The sequence below is a fragment of the Aquila chrysaetos genome, chromosome 3, assembly GCF_900496995.4.
Source record: "Aquila chrysaetos chrysaetos chromosome 3, bAquChr1.4, whole genome shotgun sequence".
NCBI lineage: Eukaryota > Metazoa > Chordata > Aves > Accipitriformes > Accipitridae > Aquila > Aquila chrysaetos.
The window spans coordinates 2,471,230-2,488,633 of record NC_044006.1 but is presented as its reverse complement, the minus strand read 5'-3'; the positions used below and the strand labels follow the sequence as shown (position 1 = coordinate 2,488,633).

At 44.3% G+C, this 17,404-nt stretch overlaps 1 protein-coding gene across 4 annotated transcripts in view; it reads right to left on the bottom strand.

The window, feature by feature from the left end:
* The window catches only part of LOC115339979 (peroxidasin homolog), a 49,493-nt gene that overhangs the window by 23,748 nt on the left and 8,341 nt on the right, over nucleotides 1-17,404 (bottom strand). For 3 of the 4 annotated variants that reach the window (XR_003922879.2, XM_030010720.2, XM_030010719.2), the window contains 4 exons: nucleotides 12,003-12,074; nucleotides 4,143-4,214; nucleotides 3,819-3,890; nucleotides 873-944 (listed from right to left, as the gene is read on the bottom strand). Coding sequence is in view for 3 of the 4 variants with exons in the window: in XM_030010720.2 (XP_029866580.1) it covers nucleotides 873-944; nucleotides 3,819-3,890; nucleotides 4,143-4,214; nucleotides 12,003-12,074 (288 nt within the window). In the remaining variant the exon portion in view is untranslated. Of the gene's footprint in view, nucleotides 1-872; nucleotides 945-1,493; nucleotides 2,287-3,818; nucleotides 3,891-4,142; nucleotides 4,215-12,002; nucleotides 12,075-17,404 lie in introns of those variants that run through there. The other variant, XM_041122107.1, reaches the window with a different exon arrangement.

Genomic DNA, 17,404 nt, shown 5'->3' with positions numbered 1-17,404 from the left:
GAAATTTACTTATGCCAGTTACATCTAAAACTCATAAGACACCATTGATAAAAGATAGGAAGCAATTTTCGTAGAGAGTGGAACAGGAAAGAAATACAAAAGGAGTACAGCTTGTGTGCAAATGTCTGCATACACACATGTACATGCAAGTTCAGCCTAGTTGCCCAGCTTGGATGCTGACAAACCCTCCTCTAAAATTTAAATCCAGAATTTTTGTTGGATCAAATACAGCGACTGAGATCAGCCGTGGTGTACTGATCCAGGTCTGAATTTTCCTAAGGGTGTTTGGATACCATGATTTTATTTGCCTAGCGTGTACGGATATAAGGCACATTTCCATGCAGCATAGAAGGGTCTGTTGGTTTCACCATGGAGTGGGAACCACCGTGTTAACTTTTGTTGTAGGGGCTACATTACTACTAGAAGTAATCCTGGGGAGCGAGAGACACAGGACTTCGTTTCCTAACTGCTTTCAAGAAGGACGCGTGTTTTTCTTGTTAGACTTTCTTCTGACTTTCTTCCTTTTCCACCCGCTTTTTTTTGTACGCACTGCCCAACAGTGACTAATGTTGACCTTATGGTCAGAGTAAAATTTCAGTTGGCTTGGCCAGCGGTAGGGCTTTCTGCAGATTTACCCCTACTTAAGTGGAAACGTGAACATAACACAACATGGGAAATTCCCTTCATATTCTCAGTAACCTTTCTACTTGGTAAGTATGTAAAATCTCCTTCTTCAAGGATGCTTCTTTTTGCATTTCCCTCCATTTTGAAGATCACACTTCATGCTACTGAAACTGTTCCACAAAAAAAAGGGGTTTTTTTCCCCTTCTCCTCACCCCCTTACTCACAAGAAAGGTCCCATCTTTACTTACAGCCTTTCAAGTTTAGGCAGGTCACTAAAAGTCTCCGACTCCAGACTTTCCAGGTTGTTGAAATGCAGGTAGCTGTCACACAGAAAATCACAAAGGGCAGGCTTACAGATTGCAATTTAAAAGACAGAAGATATTTCCAGATCAATCCACCAATGCCCACCAGTTGGTCACCACACATCTCAGGGCAGATGTTGAGAAGCCAGCATCCACTTCAGTGCATCCACTTTCCACGTGCAAATGTAGTAACCAACGCTGGCTTTTCCCTATCCTGTCAATTATTTTCTCTCTCTCTTAATAAGCTAAAACACAGACAGAAAGGAGGACAGCTCTGCTCTTCCCTGAAGCCTAAGGCCACCACCATCACTGTGAATTGCCTGTTGCACTGTTAAGTGCCAGGATGAAACCGTTGCCCATGGAAAGCCAGCAGCAGCTGCTCCTATCTGAGCACCATATGGGAATTTTCCCTGCCTTTCCCCTAGTCCCCAACACATCCTTGGATTGTCAGGGAGGAAGAAATAGCCTTACTGCAAGGCACTTGTTCCCAGCCTAGGAACTGCAACAGTTCTGAGTGGAATCCTGAGTTTGCTGAGAATTAAATTGTAGAAAAAGGCCCTGAACAACCTGATAAAACTTTGAAATTGGTCCTGCTTGTTGCTGAAGGTGGGACTGGAGACATCCAAAGGTCTCTTCCAGTCTGCATTTATCTGTGATTCTAACAGGGGCTCCCAGCACGTGCATCCATCCAGCAAGAGCAGAAACATCTGGGAACAGCTGCCGTCAGGCTATTCTGTTTCTGCAGAGGGAAGGTACAGTCTCCAAAGACAGAGACAGTTCAGTCAGTTGTAACACTTGGATCTAAACGGCACATTAACGTGAACAGCCCAGCTCTTGCTAATGCAGGTTAATATTTTTAGTTCCACTACAATCTCAAGTGTGACCTGCTATTCCAGAGTCCTGGGAGACCTTCTGCTCTGCCCCAGGTCACCCCTTGCCATCAGCAAAGGAAACCTGGGATCTGCAAAGCAACACCCCACGATACCTGAGACTCCCTGTTCCCATTAGCTGTGACATTCACTGGCATAACTGATGTGTTCCTGACCTTTAGATGCGTTTCGGTATGGTTTCAAAGTTGCCTAAACTCTTTCCCCTTATTTTTACACAGGCATAAATTTCACGGCAGACACTGATTAATCACAGATCTACAAATACTCATTCTGCTATTGTAGCTGAATGCGTTGAGAAATAATTGCCTAAGCTGCCACATGGCTGTTTGATTCGTAATGGAAGGATTCATGATAAATGGTCCACTATCAGAGCGCAAACCAAGAGACGGTGACTCAGATTCTGCACTGGAGGGCAACAGTGGGGAGAGACATACGTGCTTTAATGAGTCTCACATGTCTGCTGTCATTGCTTTGGTCCTTGAGGAAAGCATCTGATACTGTCCATCAATCGGGTTATACTTTTTCTTGAAAAGCTGGCTTGTGGGGTACAGGAAAACGGGGTAGGATTTGAGCAAAGCTAATTCTTTTGGAACCACGCCTGCCTGAGATTGAAAACAGATGGGACTTTCAGCGGGTTGTTTGTTGGTTTTGTTGGGTTTTTTTCTTTTATTCGTGACATCAAGTCTGGAACGCTTATTGTTAAAATATCACTGTGGCCAGCATCATCTCCCCTCAAAGCACGGCTGAGCCGGTATCTGCTTCCTATGTTTTCTCCCAGGCATCCTTGCTGAGCTGGCTGATGAAAAACCATATTGTACACAGGGTTGGTAGCACACCTATTATTAAGCTTGCCTGAAACTTCCTGTTATACTCTGTCCACTTCTGCTGTCAGCCTGGAGAACAAGCTGGATCCTATCCCTTTTACAGCAAAATCCTTAGTTATGTTCCAACCCTATAAACGCTGCCGCTGGGAATAATCCATGAATTAGAAAGGTTTCACCTTTGGTTCCTGTTCTCCAATGATGCAAATAATTCCTATGCTTCAAATAGCCACGCTCACACTCTCTCCACATGCACACTTGTATTTACACACATGCACATAATATATCACAACGCCTGGCATGAAAAATCCAATCCCAGTTTAGCAAGACACTTTAGAAGAGTCAGATCTCAGTCTTCCCATCTCACCTTGAGCATGGAGCACTAAGGGTCAAAAAACAAAACAAAACTTCTTTGATTGAATAAACCACACAGATTTGCAATACACAGAAGGGGAGCAAATAAGGACTGCTAGAGTGTCACTGTGATGGGCTCCAGCTGCCAGGAAAACACGTGAGACTCCTTTCATCCCAGAGTGCCACACAGCTTGGAGGGAAGGTCATTACTTTGTTTGGATCCATCATCTTCCCCCCATTGGAATTTCCAGATGCTTTACAGCATGCGAGCACCACCACTGCTCCCACAAACATCCTGCTGCCCCAGCTCTCACCTTGCACTTCATCCGTTCATCTTCAGCAAAGGTTTGGATAACAGAAAAACTCGACCAGCACCCTCAATTCAAGCAAAAGGCCAGATCCTACTCTCTGCTCCAGGAATCTCAGCAGACATAAACACAGCAGGCCAGCTGCCTTCTGCTTCAAGCCATCCTACAGACCCCAATCTCCTCCCACCCTAAGGTTCTTGGATGTAAAGGGAATCAGAAGCACAGCTGGGCTCTTCCTATGCTCCAGAGGTTCAAGGTCAGGAGAAAACATACGGGACGTCAGTAGGAAGAGACATCAGCGTTAACTAACCAAAATCAGTACTGGGACCAGCTGTTTTCAAATGAAGCCGGGGTAGTCTTGCAAAGCTGGATCATAAAACAGTAGAAGCCTCATCCTACTCCTTGCTAAGTGTCTGGTACTCTCCTCTACTGGAAACACAGCGCTTGGGTCAGAGGAGCCAATAAATCAGCTCTTACGCACATCACCTTCAGCAACAAACAAGGCTCATTTGTACTTACAGCTGTTCCAGAGAACGGAGCCCGTTGAAGGCATGTTGCTGGATGCTCTGAATTTCGTTTTTATAAAGGTAGCTTTCAAAAGGAGAGAAAGAAAAAAGCATTAGGCTAACCGACCAGCAGTTGTGTTTCAAAAAGACACAGGAAACAGCTATGAACCTCAACCCAAAGCAGAGTTTGCTGATTCGATTCAAGGGCAATGTTTTATAGCTGTGACATGAACATCCAGAAATTCTGAGGACAGAAAATACATCCTTGACTGGCAAACATTAGAAGCGGGTTGTTAAATTTCAAAGAGGTTAAGAAATTACTGAGCTACCAACTCACAGGTATTTCAGGTTCTCCAGATCTTCAAAGGATCTTCTCACAATTTGTTTTATCTGATTATTGTTCAGCAGCCTGTTCAAATCAAGAAAGAAAAACACAACCGGTGAATTCAGCACGTGTGAGACTTGTGGTATTTCTGTTCCTGGATACCCACTGAAAAATCCTGAGCTCATGTTTCACAGAGTTTAAGATTTAAAGGAGTTAGCAGATCAAAGACCAGCTAAGTCAATGAGAAGGTTTCTCACCCAGAGGTGCCAAGTGCTTCCAATACGTACAACGTTCAAAGACTTTTCTTTACCTTTTGCCACAGTGTTTTTCACCCCAAAGTTACAATTTTGGCCAGGAAAGGGATGAGGGGAAGGGAGACAGGTAGAAGGAAGTGGAGGAGAGGGAGAAATTAAATCATTGTTGCCAGTCTTGTACAACCACAACAGTTTTTGAAGGTGCATAGTTGTGTTCAACAACGTGTGACCAGGGGCGTGCAGAGCCAGTTTTTAAGAGTACAAATGCAGTTTAAAATACCAGCTCACAGTGGAGTTATGGGAGTTACAAAATGGTAATGCTTTGTTCTAATCACTTTGTATACAAATATGTGCACATGAAAAATAAATAAATACAGATCTGACTCCTGAGGCTATTCAGAGACAGCCTCTTTCGATCTAGAGAGCCTTTTGCCAGATTTTAATACAAAACCTATGGACAACATCGTATTGGCAAGCAATCTCCGACTTGTATGTGCAGTTGCCATGACTGTGCATGCAAATGATGGCCCGTGCCAATGACGAGAAACACAGCTCAACCTTGTAATAACCATGCTGTCTGCAACAGCGGTAACCATGCAGCTGAACGCTACAAAAACCTCTTCTGCAACCACTGCCAAGCCCAACACCGAGAAAACGAAATAAATCACTTATAAATAGCTCTTTAATATACGACGTTTAACTATTCATCGTGGCTGCCCAACCGCACTCCTGTGGGTCTTTCACCGTGGTATCCCACTGATGTTCAGATCTGGCAAACCTCACTGCGGCCGCAGAGCTGGTGGGGCTTATAGCTGAATATCGCAGAGCAAGGATTTCAGTGGCTACACTTATTTTTAAAATTCTTAAATGGAGATGTGGATGGAAAGGAGAGCTGTGACTGTGTACTGCAAAGATTTGTTTTTCTAGTGTTGCAGGAAAAACTGCTATTCCCTCTGCAAGCAGCCAGACCTTACAATGTCGGGTCAAATTCAATACGTGCATTGGATGTAAATTTTCTATTTTATAAGCTCCTCTTTGTGGTAGCTATGCTCCTCACAAACGATCTGCCACCAGACAGCAGGTGAGAAGACAGTTCAGCACTTTCCTAGCAGTCCCAGAAGCCTGATCTTCTGCTCCCCTTTGCTGGAGAAAATAGGGTAGGCAGCGCATCAGTCAGCCTCTGGCACTACAAGCAAAGGTCCCTTCCTGGGAAGAATAGTTTGTACAGGTAAAGGATGGAGAGAAAAGATGAAGAGGTGGGGAGAAATGGAAGAAGACGTGTGGGAAAAGAAGATGAAGATAAAATCAAACGCCTTGGGGATGCAAAGATAAAAGGTGTCAGAAACACACACCTGTTATGGCACCTTCGCAACTTACCGCCAGGCACCTGAGTCACACCAGCTTTCCACCAGCTTGTTCTCAGGTGGAGTATTACATTAAGGGTCCAAAAAGCACTTCAGAAACTCGAGTGCAAAGAAACCTTCGGAAGTCAGAACAATAAGGGTTTGAGAAAAATCTCAGTACCCTTGATTTGACCATCCTCTCTTGATTAGCTACCCTGCTACCACGGATGTGGGTACCACTATCAAACTGCACGTTGCCAGGGTTGTGGACAAGCAGCCCGAAGAGGTTAAGGCAGAAAGTTGCTGCAAAGTTTCTGCACAGCTGGAAGCAATGGCTCGATACACACGGCTGAGGTTAAACAACCCGATTTCACTCATAAGGATGCAAAAATGATGTCAAGTCCTTGGAACACACGATCCTGCTTTGACAGCCAGATATGCTGAGTGGAAATACAGCCCCTGAACACCAACCCAAAGGTTTATTTGATGATTGAACACCCAAGGACTGGAAATAACTGCTCGAGAGCAGCGCGGGAGAGGGCTTTTGTCTATTTACCCACAGGACAAAGACAACACAGGCACCAACCGTGCACGCTTCCTTCCCTGCCCTCTATCAGCACGCTTTCATCTTCAGCCAGAGGAGGATGAAGGCAGCTTGTTCTCTGTTATCTGATCCTTGGCCCCACTTCTGAGGACGCTAGATGGGCTGATAGACGGGTGCCAGCTCCGACATCATTCCCATGGACGTGAGCACCTGTCCCCTGCCACGCAGCTGGCATCGGCCACCCGTTTCACAGCGGGCACAAGACAACAACCAGGCGAGCAGGTCCTGGAGGCAGGGTCACGCCAATAGCCTCACGCACCACGATGGTCGGGACTCCTTCGCTGACCCTTTAATGCAATGAATTCGGAAGAGGACTGAAGTCCAGGGGGGATTTCAAATTGCAACCTGTTGTCTGACTGCACTTTGGTGCTATTTAGAAGCATTAACCTAGTGCGTTTTGTCGTCTTGGCTATTTAGGACAGTTCAAGGGGGTGTAATCAGTGGTCCAAGCCAAACAAGACAAATTCTGGAAGTTCAGATGGCATGCAGTACACAGGCCTCTTATCTCATCGTCTGACACTTAAGAATTTGTTCATTGCCCGATTAAAGGTTAAAACGCGTATGGAAGAAGCCATCTCTGTTTCCTGTCTCAGGATTCCCCATTGTAATAGAAGGATATGTCCTGGAAAAAACTCAAAAGTGAGATAATTTATGAAGTCCACCATAGTCTACACATTCCAAAATGCTGCTTTCAGAGAAATCCATAGACAAGACAGCACATCTGGCTCCTTGAAAGACTTAGATGGCTTGTGCACAGCTGTCTACTCCTCGACTTCTGTGCAATTCACCCCGGCAGAGGAGTGTGCAAAATCCTGCCGTGACCTGGATATTGATCAAACAACAATCAAACAGCAAACTGCCCAAATTCCTGCTAATGTTAAAGAGGATTGAAAGCTAAGACCTACTGCTAACCATATATGCTGGGAATAAATGCTCTGGCAGACAGAAGCTGGAAAGATCGTTATTGATGCACGTCTTAAGTATACCCTGTAGCAAAACAAGCTAAATTAAAAGTATTAGAAGTACGTTTCCTGGAGTTTATCAAAAGATAGCAAAATGATGTGGCATTCCCCTTCGTGCCAGCTGGTGAACTGGGCTCCAAATGAGTAGGTGGACTCAATCATACAGGTTTTATTCCTGAGAATTTCTTCTGGGAGGTTTGAGATATACAAGCACCATGAGATCTGGCCCAGATTCAGTAAGAGAACACTTTACATTCAGTTTCCTTTAGGTTTTATGTCCCGACCACCCCTCCCTTCTCCTTCCCCACCCTCTCTCCGGGTTGCCAAGCACAGGCTTAAGTTGCATTAAATGAGTCGTTTTCTGTTTTGAAGAATGTATTAAATGATGTGACAGTACAGAATTCAGACTCAAACCGTGTACTCTTTCTTCTTTTTGTTTGACAAACCACATGCTACAGTCGTTGTGACACAACAGCTATTTTTTTCCTCCCCTCATTAATAGAAATCATCACGTACTGTATTTAAAGGGGGAGAAAATGTGAGTTTAATATTCAGCCATGCATTCTCCCTTGTTGACAGAATGATCTGGAATAGCCATTCCCCATATTTGAGGGAGAAACTTCTATTCTGAGATCCAAGCAAGCTCCGACATCCCCTCCTTGCTGACAGGAACACATTCTCTCAAGAGCTACTAGAGGGTTCAAGACATAGCCTCCACGTTACTCCTGTCATTCACCCTGAAACCCTTTATAAGCGGCATCTGAAGGAGAGCTGCAGAGTTCACCAGAAGTGCCCTTTGCTCTCACCTAAGCAGAAAGAGGACTATGATGTGAGCAATAACATTAACAGGGCAAACGTACAAGCAGAAGCACGTATCACGATGTGGTCTCCGCAGAGTCCCTATTCTCTAGGGTGCCCATGCCACAGGCAGAACAAAATACATACTGGGGAAGTTAAGAAATAGTGCTTTGGTCCCAGGGCTGGACATTTCTATAGACAATGCTGGAAAGACTCAAGTAGCAGCAACCATTTGGTTGTGATGGCTTTGGTTTGAAAATACAGCAATCAACCAGTTGGGTCAACATGGCAGGGTGCTGATCTCCTGTGGAAACACGTAAGGGGACAGTCATGCAAGGGGTGTCGTCATCCATCCCCACCCAAAGATGACCTAAAGGAGCAAAGACTGGAAAGCAATGAGACGCTATGCCTCACCACGGGCTCGCCATGTGTTTGCTCTCTTCCACAGTCCACCACCTGCTGTGAGCTAATGGTGGGTTAAGTGATGCGGCTGGCGTTGGCAAGCTCAAGCGAAACAGCTGTTGAGGAGCTGTGGGTATTTTGTGGATGGCATACAAGAGTTTTTTCCTCTCCCTCTCCCTGCTACCCTGTTTTTTTTTTACTGAGGGGACATATTAAGAGTTTAAAAATACACAGAGGAGATCCTGACACCAACATCTGCATGGGAACTGAGAAGAGGCAATAGGAAGTGATGAGGAAACCTTTACAAGTCTAAGACATTTAGCCCAAGAGGAATTCTTCAATGCACACAATATTGCAGACGGCTGACAAGCAAGCTCCCAGTGGTGTAGCATTTAGGATAATTGCTTATTACCTGTGGTGCTGTACCAGGAGTCCCCAGTCAGACACATATAATGACTGTATCTCTTCCACAGACAAACAGGGCTCTTGTTTTTAATTTTAAAGTAGTGCTCTGTAATTTATCAAATCTCCACACCAGGTAGAGAAAAGAAGAGAACAGAGCCAGGGGAAGGGTTGAACTGTTGAAAAGCCCCACTGGACATTCATGGCAGGCTCCTCTTCTGTCAGTCTCACAGCCCACCTCCCTGCATCCAACGCGGGTGACAAAGGTTTCCTTATCAGGGTGGTTTATAAACTGTCAAACTTGGATATAGTACAGCCATCCTGCCCAAAAGGAGATGCAGAACAGAAGCTTCATCAGAATCTGCTGCCCTTCCTCTGCCGGGCCAAAGCATTGTAGGAAAAGGCTCTTTTAAAAGCACTTATTTGCTTAAGGAACACTTATTTAAGTCCCATGGCAGAAAGCTGCAAGCTCAGAGCTCTGCATATGGAACCTGAACTACTCTGTCCTCCAAACCTCTCACTTCAAATATTCTGGCCAAACTTTCCCAGCAAGTCTCTCAGGGATTTTAAAGGATTTATTCTCTTTATCACTTGAAGACCTCTATGAGTCCTCAGGCAAAAGTTTACCATCTAAGAAACATCAGCAAATTCTTCAGCTCTTGTCAGTTTTGATGTGGGAATTGGAAAAACAAAAGTTCCTGGAGAGAAATTTGCTTTAAGAGTGCGAGGTCTGACATTCTTTCATTCAGTTATCAAGCTCTTCATCCGTGGGAGTTAACTACTACGAGTGTGAGAATAACTGATTTTTCCAGTTTGCTGGCCAAACCAGGAAATCCAACCAAGCATATGAAGTACTATCTAAATGGAAAGGTTTCATCTGCAAAACCAGTTGATTTTCAGAATTCAAATATAAAAATGCAGTATTTTGTTGGAGCAGTGTTTCACCTAGTCCAGTATTCCAGCTCTGACGATGGCTGTAGGACACCATTTAGGGAGAGCAGGGGAGCCTGCCCACCATCTGTGCAAAACACATTCCTCTTACTGCCCCAGCATCCGTAATCATGAGATTAGGGATGTTAGGGGGGACATTCATGCCTATTCCCTTTAGGATCTGTTCAGGGGATTGCTGTCATTATGTCCCTGTCCAGGAGGGTGTGGAGACAGAAAGCAAAAAGAATGGGACAAATTCATGGGGCATGAACAGGTATTGTAGAGAGACAGGTCTTTCCACCTCAGCCAGGCTGTGTATCTATATCTAGTTGTAAACAGAGTGGCAGGAGTCAGAAAGACAGAAGCAGAAGTCTTGCAGATGGCAGGGACCTGCCTAGACCAAGGCACTGGCAGGGCAGGAACTGGGATCTCTTACAAGGCTCCGCAGGTTGGGTGGAGCATCTCTCCAAGTGAAGGCCTGCCAGCATCCTTAGTTTCCCCAGGGTTCGGCTGAAACTAGCCTGGCGGTCCTGCCGAGCTGTCTGCCAAACATCTGTCTGCATCTCACAGAGATGACATAATTTGGAACGGTTTGTTTTCTCGATTCAGGAGAGCTTCAGGGGTGGAAGAGCAGGTCTGGAGATCAAGATGCCTCAGCAGAGCTTTGTGATAAGGTAAAACCCTACGGACTCAGACTCTATTTTCTCTCTAGATATTTTACTCACATTTATCACCCCATCTGACCCTATCTCAAATGACCGAAATCCATCCAAAGTATCCTTTCTCTCTATTAGTTTTGGTAATTAAGTACCATGTGGTGCTGTTTGAGAGACTAATATGGGCTGTTCTTGTGCTCTGAATGAACAGCATCATTGGCAATAAAGTTTTCTACCAGTCTACTAGTTGACCACCAGTCCTGTGAGCAGGAGCCTGGGCCATGACCAGGGTACTTTGAAGCATCCTGCAGTCATGGGTCAGCCAATCAGTCCCCGCCACACAGTGGAACGATCTTTAGCAAATGCCAATTTTTAAAAGATAGCTATTGAACAGGGCTCTATGACAAAGTCCTGCTGTATTTCCACTCCTCCTACAACTTCTTACAATTGACTGAATACCTTATTGCCCAGGTCTTCCTTCTTTCAGCATTGCCATCTTTACAGGATCAGGGACTTCAGATCTTTCAAGGTCAGACAGAAAAAAACAATCTGGACTTTCTCTTGCCATTTGGGACCACGAATGTACGAACCCAGGAAATCTGAGCATGTCTGTTGTGCAGTGCAGGTTCCCAAGCTAGCCGGTTTGCTTCACAGAGAGATTTGAGCTTGGACCTGGAAATCTTATAGCTGTTAGCGCCATGTTACGGCTCGAATAATCAGATCTGAGTCTCAACAGGCCAATTACATCCAGCACAGCACTGTGCTGACACAGCTTCTGTTCCTGATTTGGGAGCTGGTTTGTTTTCAACTTCTTGGCTACACGGTGCAGATGTACTCATATCTATCTTCAAACCCTCAGCCTTACAGCGGCAAGAAGCAGCAAAGGCTCCCACTATTTCCTTTGAGCAGAATAAGAAACTTGTTAGTGCAGTAGTAGATCATACTGACGTGAGTGTGCCTGCCCTGGCTGGGATGCAAGACTGAAGGAACTGCTTTCTACTCCCATTCCTAGCTGCAGTAGGATAGTTGTAGGCATTTATTCTAGGGCAAGGCATAGAGACAAGACGGCATCTGGAAGGATGCACTCTCACTTCAGTCAATGTCATGTAGAGCAACTAATGTGGTTTATGCATTTGAGGAGGTCACAGAAAGGACAAAGATCTTAATGCATCCCTCCGCTATCTTGATCCCAAGCCAGAACTGTTTTTACAGGCTACTCTAAAGCTATACCTGCTGAAACATCCTCAGGCAGTGACCGTATGCATTAGGATTTTTAATTTTTTTTTTTTAAAAGTCAAGCTAATTGCCAAAATGTAAGTTATTAAATTGCACATTTAATTAAAAAGGGTAAGAAACATGATCCAGGGTAGAACAGAGAGAATTTTAAAGCTTTAGCTGGATATGCACAACTTGGCTGAAATAACTAAAAGACCAAGGCCATCTTTAAGCCATTATGGGGGATAGTACTGACACAAGTAATAAGTGGATAACTTCACTGCAGGATCACCGAGTGGAACTTACAGCGTGTTGAGGTTCTTCAGCCTCCTGAAGGCTCCAGGTTGTATCTCCTTGATGTGGTTGAAACGTAAATCTCTGAAAGCAGAAAATACAATCAGTGCACTCGTGATATAAACAAGCCATTAGCAATCAGCATCATCCAGGGAGGAAGGGAGGAGGGCTCCTGGGAGAGTCTATCGTACCAGGCCTACATGAACTGGAAAAATGGAGACAAAGACCAGGGAAGGGAGTGGAGAAGGAGTGGGGATGATGGCTGGGGTCTACTATTGTCTGCAAAGTCAGCCAACAGCCAGAGCAAGCCTACGTTTACAAAATTCATTTTAATTTCATAGGGAACTAAAGACTGAAAGGACTCAAGTGATCATTTCCATGAACACCAGACAAGGTCTGCTGCTCAACACCCCAAGTTCACGTGCAATTACACTTGCATCTCATACTGATTTGTAGAGGAATGTGTGTCATCATGTGGACCCATTTTTTAGCTCCCTAGCAAAATTATCTTTGCCCTAAAATGGTTAAATCTGATCAAATAACCTCATATAACAAGCATTTCACATTCTGCTCCGCAATGCTCCAAGACTCAGAACAGCTTATCGCTGCCTTTATTTCAAATTTGTGCCAACTTCAATTACAATTAGTGGAGTCCAGGGGATTCTGGCAAATTTCAAGGGCTGTCCATGTAACTACATTGACTTGGAGCCCTAAAACATGGGTTTTTGATTGCTAATGAGATAATAAAATAAGAGCTAAGTGGTTTAACCTGGTTAACCAAGTAGAAACACTTCTATAGGGAATGTGCATTGATTTGGCACCTTCCAGCCTATTATAACAAATCACAAAAGACTGACAAATGTTTTTTGCTGCTAGTTTCTATCCAAAGCACAACAGCGAAGTTGCTTTTTTTTTCTCCTCCACTGCCTGATCTATCACATTTAGAGAATACACAGCTATTTCTTGGTTTAAGACAGCCTTTTAAGGGCATTTGCTTTAAGACGAAAAAACACATGAACATGCTGAATTGCCTGTCATTCTGGTGGTAAGTTACAGAGCATTTGGAGGCAGAGTTTAAAGAAAGAATTCTAGAAATAGCTAGAAGTTTAACACTTATTTTTAGAACAGGCATCAACAAGAATCGCAGCCTTTATAAAATTAAGATTAGAAAGAGTTGCTTTCATTGCAGGTGGCTGTAAACTCGAACTGACACTGAGTATCCAAGGGGGCTGAAACATCTTTGAGCAAGTACCGGAGAAGAGGATACACAGTAAGTAAAGATGATTTTATCTCCAGATGTAATGTTTCTTTAGTTTAACAGTTTGCAAAACTAGTTATTTTATGATAAAAAATTCCCACTAAATTTTCTTACTTTTTAGGCAGAGTATGCATGGTATTTTTACTTAACTCAGGTTACACTGAAATAATTAAATCTCTGCCTTGTTACCCCTTTGTTATCACTGAATGCAACAGAACACACGCCAGTGGAAAGTTGTCTTTTCTGTTGTGTTTTTTCCTGTCTAACTTTTCAACTTTGAATAAAGGAATGAGAAGACTAATGAAGTGAGAAGTCTCTCCCCTTTCTTAGTGGCAAGTATTGCACAGAGAAGAGTTAGAGGGCAGGAAGGAATACAGCTTCAATATTTCAAAAAAAGTGTTGGAATTGTAATTTACAAGCACCATTTGTCCACTGCAAACTGCAGTCCCGAAGGATGACCCTTTGGAATTGCAGTTTTTAACAGTAACTTTACCTTTGACATTTTCTGGCGTGTTTGGCTTTACTTGCATTGCTTCAAATGCACGCTTCTTGCTCTTCTTGTTGGAAGGTGTTACATATCCCTCTTCCCTGCTGATGTGAATTTGAGGATATCTGTATGGATTTTTCAAGGCAACGGCTGACACCATAAAGCCAAATACAATTAAACATTGGCAAAGATGATAACACAACACACTGACTATTCTCCGCAGCCTCATTAAAAGGAAAGGAGGAAGGACTAGATCATGAAAAAAGGTGAAGAAATGCAAACTTGATTTATACACTGTAACGCAGAGACACCAACTCCGTCTGCCCCAGGGGGCTGTAAAGAGCTGTGTAATTAGTCCAGGCAGCTGGCTACAGGTAATAGGGAACATAACAAATAAATGGAAGAAATACACAGGGGTCAGGGCTGAAGCTGTTGATGCTCATGGAAGGCAGCGGGAAGCAGGCAGTGAAGTGTAAAATACCACTTTGGGTCATAGGCTGCAGGTGGAAAACAAAAATCAGACTATTTTCATGAACAAAGATAACTGCAGTTCTTCACACCCCAGCATTCACACATAAGCACACCGCTTCCATAGCTGACACAAAAAGCAAAACCCAGAACCACAGGTGACTTAAAACCCAGAAAAATAAAAAACACAAGCTCCTCCACTCCCAGGGTTGCTTTCAGTATTGGTTGCTTGCCGAAAACAACTCCTTGGAAATGGTGCTGTGGAAGTTTGCACCTGGTTTTCAGCTCCCTAAGCAAGTCTGACCTCCCAGGCAGCGGGTTTCTTCACCTGCGAGAGCAATAAAGCAAACCTGGGCTGCAAAACCTGGCAGGAGCGACCCTGTGTCACTAACAGATGTCTCACGGCTGTCACTTGGCTGAACCATCTCTCAGTAGTGCTCCTGCTAAGCACATGGATGGAGAGATGCCTCCTCATAGCTCCCACTGATGAGCAAGCAATGGGGTCTGGTTTCATGCAGGAACTTTTCCCCTACACCACCCCCAAGGAGCGTATAATAAAACTTAGCTTATTATTTTAATGAAATATCTTGATTTTTCTTCTGTTTTCTGTTCCAGATAAGACCTTCAAATGAGTCCCTGGACCCCAGCTGTCTTGCGCTCCTTTGGAAAGCTCACTCTTCGGCTTGCTCTCCATCACATGAAGGCAACAGCTTTCTCCACAGACAAAAAGGGGAATTGAAACAACGCATGTCTACTCTGAGCACTTCATTTCAAGAAATGATGTGAATTAACTGGAGAGAATCCAGAAGAAAGCAATGGGAATGATCCGAAGTTTAGAAAACATGACAATGAAAAGAACTGAAATGGCTTATTTAGCCATCGGTACAATAACTATGTCAGAACATTGCTACAAATGGAAAAGGGCAAATAGTCACTGACTAAAACCGCAGATTCAGATTTTCTTTTTAAAATATCGTAAATAGCAAGGCTAATAAAACACTCAGGTGGACTGCAGGTGAGACAGACATTAGCCACATGTGGTTTAGGTAGATGGATCCTGCCCTGGAGGCAGAAGGATGGACTCGACTATTCTGCTCCCTGTACCCAAGACAGCAGTAAAAAGACACTGGTGTGGATGTCCCTACACAGCAAAGAAAGCCCCTGGAGACACAGAGGAATGCACACCTTCCTCCTTACCAATACATTAAAATAAACCCAATACTTTGGCTCATCTATAGTGGTTTTTCTCCAGACCTTGCCTTAGCCTGACGCTTAGCTGGTAATGAATGCCATGGAGGGCTGCACTGGGAAATTCCTGGCTTGCATGTATTTGATTGAGAACATTCCCTACAGAGTTTGTCCCCTCTTACACAGAAACGCTTGTTTCTCTCTATTCCCAGGGCACTCGCTCTGGAAACTTTACGTCTCTTTTCACAAAGAAGTGTGCTTTTTACGGGGACCCACCACACAGCTTCTCCCGTGCCAGCCCCTTCCAGCTGCTGTGCGCACCAGCAGCTGGGCTCCCTCACTCCCGCCTCCTTCTTTCCACCTTGGAATTTGCAAAATGGGGGGGAAAAGTATCCTTTGTGATTTAACTCTCCACCATGTTTTCAAGGCCAACAATCTGGGATTCCAAGATACCTTTCCGCAAGTAACAAAGGGGATATTGGCTGCTAGAGGATCCCAGATCCTTTTTTACCTTCACATCCACAGTCCCTGGAGGCCTGGGACAGCAGCTGTCCTGCATCACTGCAGGACATGCAATGGATCATGCAATACTGATCCCTCCGGACAATACCAGCTTGACTGGCTCAGCAGAAGACCTCACCAAACCCTCGTGCCAAAGCACCATAGCTCTGACAGGAAACTGGGCTGAAATACGTAGATAATCTAGGATCTGCTATTGAAATAACTCACCTTTTCTGACTCTGGGAACTCTTAACCCCATTGCAGAGGCTTACCAAGAATGCTAGAACTTGCAAACGGATGGGGAATCAGGTCTTTACAGAATGACACTTGAATCTTTCTGATCCTCTCAGCTGCTATCAGAACAATCGTTCCTGAAAGCATTGCGTTAAATAATTATCAGTGATTAGCATATAAAGCAATCAATGGCTTTTACAAGAAACTTCCACTTCTGTTTAATCTATTTAGGCTTTTACAGAATCATGTATTACTATGTTAACTAAGCAGATAATTAGCTACAAGAGGTATTTTACTGCAGTTCCATGGAAATTACTGGGTTTGTTTCACTGAAGCATCTTTTGTGTTCAGAACGTTGTGCACAGCAGTGATGCTGGCAGTTCTGGCCCATTTCACCCAGAACTGGTTGAGTAAGTGGCAGCCACCCAATCATTATCAACAAAGAGACAGAGAGTAAAGGTGAGTTTACAAACAGAGATAAGACATTGAGGTTCCTTCCAGTGTTTCCTGGGGAAGGGAGGATGTGAAAGACATCCTAAACACAATTTTTAGGTCAAGTTTCCCGTACGTAAGAAGAGCCAGAACATTTATCAGAAAGATGCTTGTTTCTCTTTCTTATCCGCAGACCATCGGAGTCGGCTCTGCAGGTTCCCCCATCCTGCCAAAGAGCTCCAGTCCTGGCAGGAAGGGAAAACAGCCTTGCTGAGATGGAAATGAAGTCTTCCAGATTCACTGTCATCAGCTCCCCAACTCAGGAATGTCCCTCTCACACACAAGTCCCCAAATGGCTTTAATAAATGACAGCCTTCATCTCCGAATCCTTACATGGACAGCTGAGCATTGCCATCTCTGCTAGACAGATGAGGAGACCGCAGGGAGGCTCAGGGCTGGGGTTTTTTCCAAGTCCTGCCTGTTTTGGGGCATACCAGCTTAAAACATCAAGATTTGACTGTTCAAAGAGGGAAGAGGAAGGAAAATATGTTCACCATGGAAATACTTGTAAATGAGATTATACGATCATGGTTGAAACACTGAAGAGCAAGCAGATGCAGAGAACCTTGTGCTGCAGAACAGGCTGTTGTTATCTGTTGCACTGCCACACTGCTCACATTTTGAAGTTTTAGGGATGGACACGCTAGCTTTTAATTAAGAAATTACCACAGGCGTTCCTGAAACCAGCTTTTTAAGATTTCAGCTCCCACAAACAGGGGTTAGCTTTTCAAAGGGGCTCCCTCTGCATCAGCTGGGGCAAGATAGTAATTCAGCAGTCAATGTACC